The 11,349-nt window shown below is 45.0% G+C and overlaps 1 protein-coding gene across 1 annotated transcript; it reads left to right on the top strand.

The window, feature by feature from the left end:
- The first annotated feature begins 389 nt into the window (after positions 1-389).
- On the top strand, positions 390-7,804 carry SNRNP27 (small nuclear ribonucleoprotein U4/U6.U5 subunit 27). The gene is made up of 6 exons (XM_054018586.1): positions 390-501; positions 1,543-1,663; positions 2,254-2,366; positions 3,931-4,010; positions 5,591-5,655; positions 6,874-7,804. The coding sequence occupies exons 1-6, from the start codon at positions 465-467 to the stop codon at positions 6,926-6,928; spliced, it is 471 nt and encodes a 156-aa protein (XP_053874561.1). The 5' UTR covers positions 390-464; the 3' UTR covers positions 6,929-7,804.
- Positions 7,805-11,349: the final 3,545 nt, after the last annotated feature.

The following is an 11,349-nucleotide window of genomic DNA, read 5'->3' as shown; positions in this document are numbered from 1 at the left end:
GGAGCAGATGCTGGGATCTTATCCTGTCTGTGCTGGGATCTGTGGCCACCAATGCAGTCCAGACGATCCCCGAGGCAAGGGGGCTAACCCCACACTATGGGTTTGCTGGGGGCTAACTCCAACATGGCCAGGCCCTGAGCCCACGTGTGCTGGGCACTGCAACTCAAGACAAACCCTAGTGGTTGGGATCTGCCAGCTGGTTGATGTGAGGTGGGGGGATACTGGCAAGGCTGTGCCCTGAGGGCCTCCCCCTCCCCCCGACCAAACCCAAACCCAAACCCAAAGAGGTGCTCAGGGGAACCCCATCGGCCCGGAACCAAAGTGCGGCGCAGCGAGTTCCCAGCCGGAGCGGGAGCGGCGGCGGACTACCCTCCGGAAGTCCCCGGCGGAGCGTTCTTTTGCTGGACGTGCCTGCCGGCCGGGGGCTGAGGCCGAGGGAGTCGCCAGGGTCCGGGCTCGGCGGGATGGTCCGGAGCCGCTCCAGGTCCCCCCCGCGGAGGGGTGAGTACCTGGGGAGGGGAGGGGGGCGGAGATACCTGGGCACCCCCTGCAATGGGGGAGGGGGGGTGTCAGATGCACCGTCCGCCCTCGGGAGGGACCCGCTGGTCCGCGGTCTACGGCGGGGGGGATGGGAGGTAAACACGTCCCTGGAGTAGGGGAAGGAGCCCTTGATCTTTGCCCTGGGGGTCAATGGACGCTCCCCCCCAGCGAGAAGAGGGGGACTCAGATCCCGGTGGGGGGGTGTCAATGGAACCTCCCTCCTCCCCCCCCCCCCCCGAGAGAAGGGCAGGTGTACAAATCCTTGCCCAGGGTATGTGTAAATGGGAGATATTACCTGCATTATCCAGAGAGCGGATCTCTGTTGGGGGGGGGGTATTACCCCCACCAAGAAAGGCAGGATTTCTCTGATCTCTGCCCTGATATGGGGCGGGGGGGGGGAGTCAGAGATCGCTCGGCAGCAAGAGAAGGGACCCTGTAAAGCCAGATAACGGGGCAAAGGGGACACCTACTTGCATATGGGGGGGTAACAGGGGAGCTTTGCCTCCCTCCAGTAGAGGGGATCTCTGATCCCTACCCTGATACAAGGGTGGAGGGGAGATGCACCACAAAGCAAAGGAAGGGAGCACGCTGTGAAAGGAATGGAAATAAGCTGGACCTAGAATCCAATCCACCTGTGGCAGTGGATCGCTGACCAAGATCTTGTCTGTTAGGAGGGATGGTCCCTATTTTTATTTTAGTAATAGAGTCTTAACCGTTCTTCCTCTCTTTGCCTCTGAAAAGTTCAACTCAGAATTTTGCAACAAGTACTGTCATGTGTCCCTTGTCTTTCCTTCTCTGCTCTTGTTGCTCTTAGGACAATCCTCTTTACCCCTGAGGAAGTCTTGAGGTTTAGGGGATGGAAGAAATCCCTTCCCCCTTTTTTTAGTTTAGTCGTAGCTAAACATAGGGGTTCACTGAAACTATAACAAGGATGATGACAGTTCTAGCTAGCCACCACTAATCAGCACCCCCACTTCTTTCCCCAATCACGGCTTCTTTCAGAACGTAGGCGCTCTCGTTCTGCATCCCGGGAGAGGGAGAGGAGGCGACGGGAGCGTTCGAGGTCCCGGGAGAGGGACAGGAGGAGGAGTCGTTCCCGTTCCCCACACAGGAGGCGATCCAGGTGAGGAGAAAATATCTGAATTCTCTGAAGGCAATAAGCAGAGCTTCTAGTTGACAGCCCCATTCCCCCACTGTTCCTATTGGTGTCATTCTTACTGTGATATCAACAGGGTACTAGTGTCCCTTGATGTGGGAAATGGGGCATGCTGAAGGGAAGAAAAAACAATTCTAGAGTCAGACAGATCTTACTATTAGGGGGCTCTTTACTAATATTCAGCCTGTGTTGCCCTTTACTTAACTAGGGCAAATGTGATGAAATTATGCTGCCTTGTATTGATTGTTTGTTTGTTTTGGAGTGCATTAGCACCTGTGGTCTCTTGTCATGGGTCAGGGCTCCGTTGTGCTAGGTGCTGTACAAACGCAGAACAAAAAGATGGTCCCTGCCCCAAAGAGTTTACAGTCTAAGGATAAGATGAGTCAACAGATAGTGTTTCCTTGTGCGCCCCCTCTGCCTGTATCTAAGACAATGCCAGCCATTGTAACACCACATAACCATTATTCTACTTCCTGGGTGTCACACGAAAAGCTGTAGGTGGGATTGTAGTTGAGTATTGTTGTTGGATTGAAATCTGTACTTGTGTGAAATTCTAGGTCCCCGAGACGGCACAGATCCAGCTCTTCTTCCCCATCCCGGCAGAAGGAAAGGCGAGAGGATGAAAAGAAAGAAAACAAAGACGCTAAAAGCAAAGAGCATCAGATCACCGGTAACAGAGCAGAGTCCTAATCTTGGGAAGCAAAGCTGGCTATTGGGGCTTTGTGTTTATCTTACCTTGATGTGTGGAGAACCAGTTAAAATCTAGTGGACCTAAATAAAATTGGTAAATGGAGTAGATGCCCGTGAAAATGAGGGCCTCTGCAACTGCATAAGCCAGGATTACTAAAGGCAGGTGCTAGTCAAATTTTACCTCGATTTTCCTTTCCCATCTGTGAGTGCACCCCAGTCCTGGACCCGTGCAACCCTTTTTAATAATACTTTGCCCTCTTAGGCCCCACTCAATGTGCTTAATCATAGTTAATGCACAAAAAACGTTCTAGAAGAGATATGAAACCTCATGCTTCAGGGCACAATTCAGTCACTAACTAGTAGGAGTTAGGATGTGACCTTCTTGTGCGGCAGATCATCTCATGATGCCTACTGTAGGATTTCTGGCATTTTCCTCTGAAGCATCTGGTGCTGGCCACTGTCCAAGACAGGATACAGAACTAGATACACCTTGGGTCTGATTGAATCTGGCAACTCCAGTATTTCTGCAGTTGGTTCTTCAGGGGCAGGCATTTGCAGCTTCATGGAGGCCCATTAACTGCAAAGGGACTCCATGCAGACCTAAGAGTCAGCCCTTACAGATCTGATCCCAAGATCTAAGGCCTGACAGTGTCTTTAATCTAAGAGGATCTCTAATCACTTTACAAAGGTTAATGAATTAGGCAGCACACACACAGGATGAGGTAGTAGTTGTGGTTTGCCTGATATTGTGCAGCCCATCCAAAGTGCCATATTGTGGGTGGGGGGACGACAATGACTCTTGTCTGCGTTCCTAACAAAGCAGTTCACTTTCCTCTGTCATCTGAGATACTTTATTTTAAAGCAAAACTTAGCAAGTATCTTAAGTGTATGTGTAAAAACCAAAAAAGAAATTGAAACCACAGTGTCTCCCCTAGAGGAGGTTTCCCTTCTATTTTCTGTTGCCTCCTATATTCCACCTTAATCATCTGTCATTGTATGCTTCTAGTTATATATCTCTGTCTGGCTAGATTGCCAGCTCCTGAGGGCTGGGATCGTGCATGCCTATTCATCTGTAAAACACCATGCACGTGTGTGGTAACTAATACATTAGTAAGACTGAGATTAAAAATAAATCTAAATTTCCTTGTGCTCTTCTTGCTGTTCTCTTTGCTCAGTTCTCCGCTAGCTCAAGGGTCTCAAACACTGTAGGGGAATGTTTGGTTTTTTTCTTTGGCATTTAAAAGCAAATGAACTTGGGAATATTTTTATCATATACTGTAAAAACAAACATCTGCGAAACCTCCATTTTTGGGCCATATCTGACCTTGCGTTGTTCCTCTACCCCCTGGACCAGTTTTCTGTTCCAGAGCTGTGTTTGGGCAGACCAGAGAGCCAGTTTTGCAATACACATAATGCTTTTGTCACATGCACAAATCTTTATTCCTTACCTTCCTAATCAGCACGTTAAATAAGTTTCCATCAAGTGCCTGGTAATTTTTCCTAGTATTGTATTTCATATCCCTCTTGTATCTCTGTCTTTTCAGAAGAAGATATGGAAGGCAAAACAGAGGAGGAAATTGAGATGATGAAAACAATGGGATTTGCATCCTTTGACACAACAAAAGTGAGTGGACTGTTCCATAGAACTTGAGTGAAAAGTCATGGCCTTTTTCTTGATTATATTTACAATTCATTCTTGGGTATAGCCAAGCTATCTTGGTAAGTTTAGGAAAATCCTTTACAAGAGGATGGAGGAAGGTTCGCTGTTTTGCCGTAACATTAAATCTCTCGATGCTACAGGGCTGTGTCTCAGCTTTTGAATTTGTCAGTAAGTAGCAAGAAATAACTCATCAGTGTGTTGAAATGTTGTGTCGGAAGAGTATTGTCGATAGGAACTACAGAAGAGAGCCAGTATTCATCTTATAATACAGAATTAGCATGGGAAGTCAACATACTGGTCGTGATTGGCAGCCCTGGCCCTTGGGCTGTGAGTCCCTAGGCCCTCACAAGATAAGTAAGGTGGGGCCAAGTCAGTGTTGTGCTGGGACAGAGGGAGTGTTGCCCTGGAACTTGAACAGATACCCCAGTGTGGTGCTGTGCTTCTAATGGTACTGGCTTTCAGGTGACATGTTAAACCCTTTGGGTTTCGTAGGGAGCAGGGCTTCCTATATTGGCTTCTATTGTGGAAAAATGGGTATGTCTTGATTTTATTTTCTTGTTGCTTGCTTCTGCTGCTTTTAATCAGCTAGCTCCTGGCTATTAGTTGCAGAGCTTGGATCAGTCCTTTAGCATGACTCTGTACTTCTCCCTAAGGGTGTGATCCTGCAAACACTTAATACTGATCATAGTATTTACTACCCTATTGGCGCTAATTGAATCATAACTGTAGTATTTGTCTATACACCACTCACGCTATAGAGTCTGAGCACCTTGTAATCATTATTTGCCCCTCAGAACTCCCCTGGGAGGGAGGGTGGTATCATCCCTATCTTACAGGTGAGGCACTGTGGCACACAGAGGTTAAATGACTTGCCCAGGGTCACATAGGAAGCCTGCAGCTGAGCCAGAAATTGAGCCCGGGTCTCCTGAGTCACAGACAAGTGCCCTATCCACTAAACCATCCTTCCTATTCCTGATGGATACTAAGGTGCCTTTTACTCAGAGCCCTGGGAAGGCCTGGTTACAATGTATAAAAACATGTTCCAACAGTGTCTCCCTATCCATGCTACAGCCTTGGTTAGACAAAGCTGTATCCTGCCACTGTTCTTTATGGAAGCAGATGGGAGTTAACACTGAGCTTTGTGATATGATGTGACCCTAGGCAAGTGATTAGGTCTGTAGTTATTGCTTCTGAAAAGGGGGTTTGCTTTTAGTTCCATGCATCTGCATTGTAAGACTAACCTGGCAAAGACCTAGAAAGTTGCTACTAACTGGTTTCAACTTACATGCAGTGTTGTTGTAGGCTTCAGGTCCGTGTAAGCTTGAAAGCGCGTCTCGCTCGCCAACAGAAGTTGGTCCAATAAGAGACAATACTGCACCCACCTTGTCTCTGGTTTCAAGTTGGCTTTCTTAAGAATGACATACACTGGGTTAGATGTGCTGATCCCAGCTCCACAACCTGGGCCCTTGTCTGTGCCTCTTACTGAACAGTTCTCTGTAAAACACACTGAATTTTGGAGCTCTCTTTCCCATTGTATCTTTCAGGGGAAGAAAGTGGATGGCTCTGTAAATGCCTACGCTATAAACGTGTCACAGAAGAGAAAGTACAGGTTTGTGTTTCTACCACTTGGACAGACTTGCTTTGATTTGGAGGCTGTAATATCTGATGTCTGCATGGGTATGTTGGAGGAGACGTAATTTCTTTTCCAGGACAATCTGATTCAGAGAAGGCTTTGTAGTCCTGGTGAGAAGTGTGGCGGTCTCTAGGTTTATTGACTGAGAGGTCATTCTCGTTTGCGTTGAGGAGTGCTTGTTGATTTTACATCTAAGCAGTTGTTATACACTACTCAAAACAGTTATGTTTCTTGCCTCTAGTTTCTCTAAAGCTCCATTGCTAATGGAGAGAGGAGTGAACCAAAGAACAAAGGTGCACTCGCTCCCTGTTTCAATATATGCAACTCTGTACAGCGCTCAGATGCTGCGGCAATAAACGCTCTGTAAATACTTGGCTAGAGTGGTACAGAATGTCACTGCAGCCCTGGGAATCTTCTCCCTCTGCTTCTTGTAACTACTTAAAAAATGTAGCCTATCTTCTCTTTTGTATACCCTGCATCTCTAAGTTAAACCTAAGCACCTGTGAAACGTACTGTATTGATGGCCCTGGGGACTGAAGTCCTTTAGCCATTGAACACGAACAGCCTGGCAACGGCATGGTAAGCTTCCAGACCAATGTGCCTCAGCCTGACATAAGCCAGGTTTGCACTAGAATCTTTTGCCAATATAACAGGAGTGTGCTGTCTGTTTTGTCAATATTTCTAAACTGGCAAAAGCCCTACTGCAGATCCAGTTATACTGGCATAAAAGTGCCTTTGTCGGTATAACTTATTTTGCTCACTACCTCAGGAAAAGCTATGCTGGCAAAGCGCCCCCTGCCCTCCCTCTGCTTTTGTTTTTTGGCCAATATAAGCTCAATCTAGACTTGGAGGGTTTGCTGGTGTAGACCTGACCGTAGTGATTAGCTCCAGTGGTTGGGTGAGTTCTCCATGGTTCATCCAATCATGACTTCTTTGCTGAGACTCCCATCAGACATGCCAGTTAGTGCCAATCCTCTTTGGTATGTCTCGAGAACACCCAGCTCATGTCACACAAGGAATGGACAAGCTGTCGTAGAGTGGCAGCAGCGTTCTGTCCCAGCCAACCTGTGCTGGATTTCCATCAGCACTTTAAAAAAACACCAATCCCATATGAGTAGGTTGGAGCCCCTAAAGCTCATCACAAGTACAGACAATTAAGTTCTAACTATGCTGATTTCTTTCCCCTCATCACAGGCAGTACATGAACAGAAAAGGCGGATTCAACAGACCGTTGGATTTTATTGCCTGATGTCTAGTCTTGTTACCTGTGAAGAATGACCTCTGGAGCATGAATGGTTAACATTTTATTCTCTCGCTATGACTTGTGTGTGCTGGGATCTCAGAGACAGGAACTCAGCTTCTCACCGTAAAATGAAATCAGCTTATTTATGAGAGTCCAGAAACACTTGCTTTGCCTCCTAGGAAGAGAGGGTAAAAATTATGCTTTCTAGAAACGTTGGGTTTGAATATGTTCAGGCCTGTTTTGTTCCCTGTCAGGACTTTCCTGTTAGATGTATTATTTTTCATTTCTTCTATGAGTTTTTTTTTTTTAAATAACTAAATATTGTCAGTTACAATAAAAACCAGTATATATTTACTCCCACCCCATAATTAAAATATGATGGTGTTGCTCAGGAATAAAGCACTAGAGAGGAGGCTGTTGGAGATATGTCTGAGCAATTTTTTTCCTGTCAAACAGAGGGATAAATCACTCTGAAGATAAATCTGGTTTAGGGTTTAAAACAGAAACAGGATTATGCTGAAAGTGTGCTCATGGGAGAATCTCAGGGAGCCACGCTGTCTCTAATGTTGAAAGAGAATTGTTTTCCTAATTTAAGATCTCTCCCTCCCCCCCTCCTTACTTTTCACTTATCCCTTTCCTTACTAGTTAATAATCAAAGTTGTCCAGAACTACCGCGTAGGATAGTATAGCATAGTGGCAAAGGGTTGCAGTGAGTTTACTTACTATTTGGCTTGGAAAAACATACCGTGTTGGAATAGTCTTTAGTTTTCATATTTGTTTACAGATTTCTTACTTAAAATTCTTCTTGAGGCTGATTCTTCTCTGAGCAAAGTTTGGAGGTAAATCTGGGTTATATTAAAGACCCAGAGGTGAAACATTTAACGCCTTCCGCTTTCATTGCTTACTATGCATCTAGATTATTTTTATAAACAACCTTTTCCAAAGGCCATGGTTTATTTGCTGTTCCATTTCACACACATACCAGCAGGTGGCAGCACATGCAGGGGCTGATTTCAAGAGGTGGGTTAAAACTTATTCATCGTGGTAGACCACATGCCCATTTGACATAAAGTGCCTAATGAACATCTCTGCTCCCATTCACAATCATGTACACCTCTCCCATGCGTGATTACATAACGTCCCTGTGGCAAATACCGCCATTACTTACATGGCAAAGGAACATTTGAAAAGTGCTGCGTGTATATTAGCTCTTCCTCGTTCAATAAGCAGTGTTTGTCCTTCTTTGAAAAATATTAATCATGTTCTCTATTATTCTTCATCTCCTCTCTCCAATTTGTCTGTGGGACCAGTCTGCTGTCTCTGAACCATCAGCATCTGATCCTAAAGCACTTGTGGACTGAGGTTTTGGGAACGTCTGATCAGAAGTTTGATAACTCTCATGTGATGCAAATAGCTAAAATCTCTTGCATACATGTACCTTTTAACCTCCGAGACGTGGATAGCAAATAGCCTTTGCCTTAGATGACTTGTTTTTCTTTTTTAATCATGCTCAGTATTCATGCCTTGGCAAGTGAGATCCTTTCCTAAAGCTGCTCCGCTACTCCAGCCTTCACATTTTATCACAGCTTTTCCTGTAGCCTCCATGACCATTGACAAGCAAAACATGGTTTTATATTTTCCTTTCCCCCAACTAATCTGACAGAGGGAACAATCCAGATTAAAGTCACATGTGCAACCCTGCAATGACCTAGAATGGCATTAGAATTTGTTCAGCTCACACAACTAAATGTAGGGACCTAACACTAGCAGGATGCTAACATGCCACGCAGGCAGAAAACACTCAGGCCAAGCACAATCTGAACCCTGGCAATGGTCACTGTTGCCATCTGAAATTGGGCAGGCAAAACCGATAAATAAAGGTAGGCCAGAGCCTGTTTAAAACAGTGAGTAAAGATTGTACTGCATATGACAGAAGACTGGGGAAGTTGACAGCCTGCAGTGTAGAACTGCCAGTCATTAGATGAGGAGGAAGAAGATTTTCAAAGGCACAAATAAGTTTCAGGTGTTCAGCTAAAGCCTGTAGAAAATCTAAATCTCTAACATAATTTGTGCTAGCTTTTGAAATCTTTTCCCATTTGGAAGATTCTGTTTTACATGAGGATGATGATATTCCCCCACCCCAAAACACAACCACAGGAGAGATGAAGATGTTCTGTTAAAGCTCATGCCTAATTCTTAATCTCAGGCAGGATTCCATTTTTCTAGTGGGCCTATGACAATCAGAGATTAAAGCAGCCTAGAGGTGAGGGCAGTGTCTTTATTCCAAGGCTTTATCCTACCATAAGTCTTGATTAGCAAAATATAGCGGAAGGCCAGGCAGAGGCCTCTTTTTTGCTGACCTCTGCTAAATTCCCTCTGGTTGCCTGAGCCATGTCAAGTTAGCAGGATGTGAAATACAGTATTACTACCTTAAATCCTTTACTGATTGATTAAAAACCAGTCATTAGCAAGTGTCTGGTTGTCCTAGAACAACATATCCTGATTTTAAGATGAATTTTTCACCCGCTCATCTAAACCTAGGAGGTGACTCTGCACTGGTATGGAGGCCCTCGGGCAGCAAACAAATGCTCCTAGTGAAGCACTAACTTATCTTCTCTGTGCATTAGAATCACGTGATGCTTCTCTGGGAGATCATTGTCCTGCATGTCTCACTGGGGTGTGGGCTAGGACTAAAGCAACTCCAGCAGTCCTTCCATAACAATCTAAAATAGCTTAATTCCAGGTGTTTCAGGAATTCACCTGCAGTTAACATTGTACTTCTCCCCCAACACTGCTAGCCACATGCTTAGAGATGTAGCTTATCCTGACATTGTCCTTAGAAAAACTGAAGGACTGGAAGCCATGGTATTATTTTCAAAATAAGAGAAGATGGCTTGCTATGCCCTCTGTCACAGCAAGAAATCCCCAATTCAAGCAACATGGTTAATAGATGCCTAGGGACCTTTACTAATGTATATTCCTACTATCTATCAGAGTAATATTGAGCCTTTACTGTGATGTTGCCTAACTAGGTATGCTAGAGCCTACTGAGTTAGTGAAAGTGTAGTAGCATTATCAGCTGGAAGAAAACATACAAATTCTGACATTCTTGCTTAGAGGTTGGGTAGACAGTGCTCTGGAGAAGCAGAAATGAAGAGAAGGTGGTAACAGGCTGGGATACACAGGGGAAAAGGAAAAACAAAACTAAGAATAGGTGAGAGGAGAGAGGCACAATTAGAAATGACCATTCTGTGAGGTTAGCAAGAGTCTCAGGGGAAAGCAAATATTTGAAATAGATGAAAAATAGCAAAATGAGTCTGGAGGCAATACAGACCTGAAAAAGACCAAGACACTAAACTTAAATAGGAGGAAAAGTGGAGGCAAGCAAGCAGGAAAGAAGGAGAAAAGGCAGGCATAGTAAGTTTTTGTGCAGACATGTTTGCTTTAAACAGTATTTAACTGTGACTTAATGGTAGTTCAGCTGTTTGCAGCAACATTAAACATGCTCTTCCCTGGTGTTTGGAAAGAGGAAATTGACAATCTTTGGCTGTGGAAGGTTCCCCCTACTCTTTGAAAAGAGCAGAGGTAACCTGCCTTTCTCTGTTGCTTTAACTGAATGCTATTTTCTGTGATTGCTTTTTATGGCTCCATTTACTGATTGCTGCTTTAAAAATGGATCTGAAATGTAGTTGTCCCTCATTTACATGTGGAGGTTAGGGTCAGTGAGGCAAATGTTAGCCTTCTTGTCTGAATGCTGTAGGCAAGAGAACACCTGCCAGTCACTTCTGATCATGTAAAAGTTGTTTGTGTATTTCCTTTGTACATGAAGTCATGACATGATAGGACATGGTTTGATTTACAAGAACAGAAACAAAGCATGTACAGCAATCTATGTTTTATTATTGTCAGTTAAATGGTCTAACTACTGTTTAGATTTATATGTCAGGGTTCATGCCATAGGGTCAAGTTGCAAACCCCCCAGTAACAGGTGATTTCTTGGGAGGCTGGTCTGACAATATCAGTGTGTGCTAATTGTTTGAATGAATTTACCAAGTTGGAGCCTTCTCCATGCCTATCATGCCCTGTTCTACTGTATGCACCTTTACCAGCATAGTTCAGCTTTGCATTCTCACCAATGGTGGCAGAAGTGTTTGAAGCAGCCTTTCCCCAGAGCAGGTCTGACTTTGTGCCCATGAGCATGAAGCAGGTAGTAATGGCATATCAGCACAGGGCAAGGAGAAGCCATCTAGACAACCAGTTCTAAAAAACCTGAAGGGCTAGTGCTAGCGATGCACAGCCCGATGGGAGTTCCTGATCTATACCTAGAGAATAATAGAAAGGGAGGGATGCACTAAAGCCTTGCAAAACATCATGCCAAAGCCCTCCCACGGGAGTCCTGTGATGCTCTGTTGTAAAAGGGTGGGGAT

Source organism: Malaclemys terrapin, chromosome 2 (genome assembly GCF_027887155.1).
Source record: "Malaclemys terrapin pileata isolate rMalTer1 chromosome 2, rMalTer1.hap1, whole genome shotgun sequence".
Lineage (NCBI taxonomy): Eukaryota > Metazoa > Chordata > Testudines > Emydidae > Malaclemys > Malaclemys terrapin.
The sequence above is the reverse complement of the archived record's forward strand: the minus strand, read 5'-3'. Positions and strand labels throughout refer to the sequence as shown.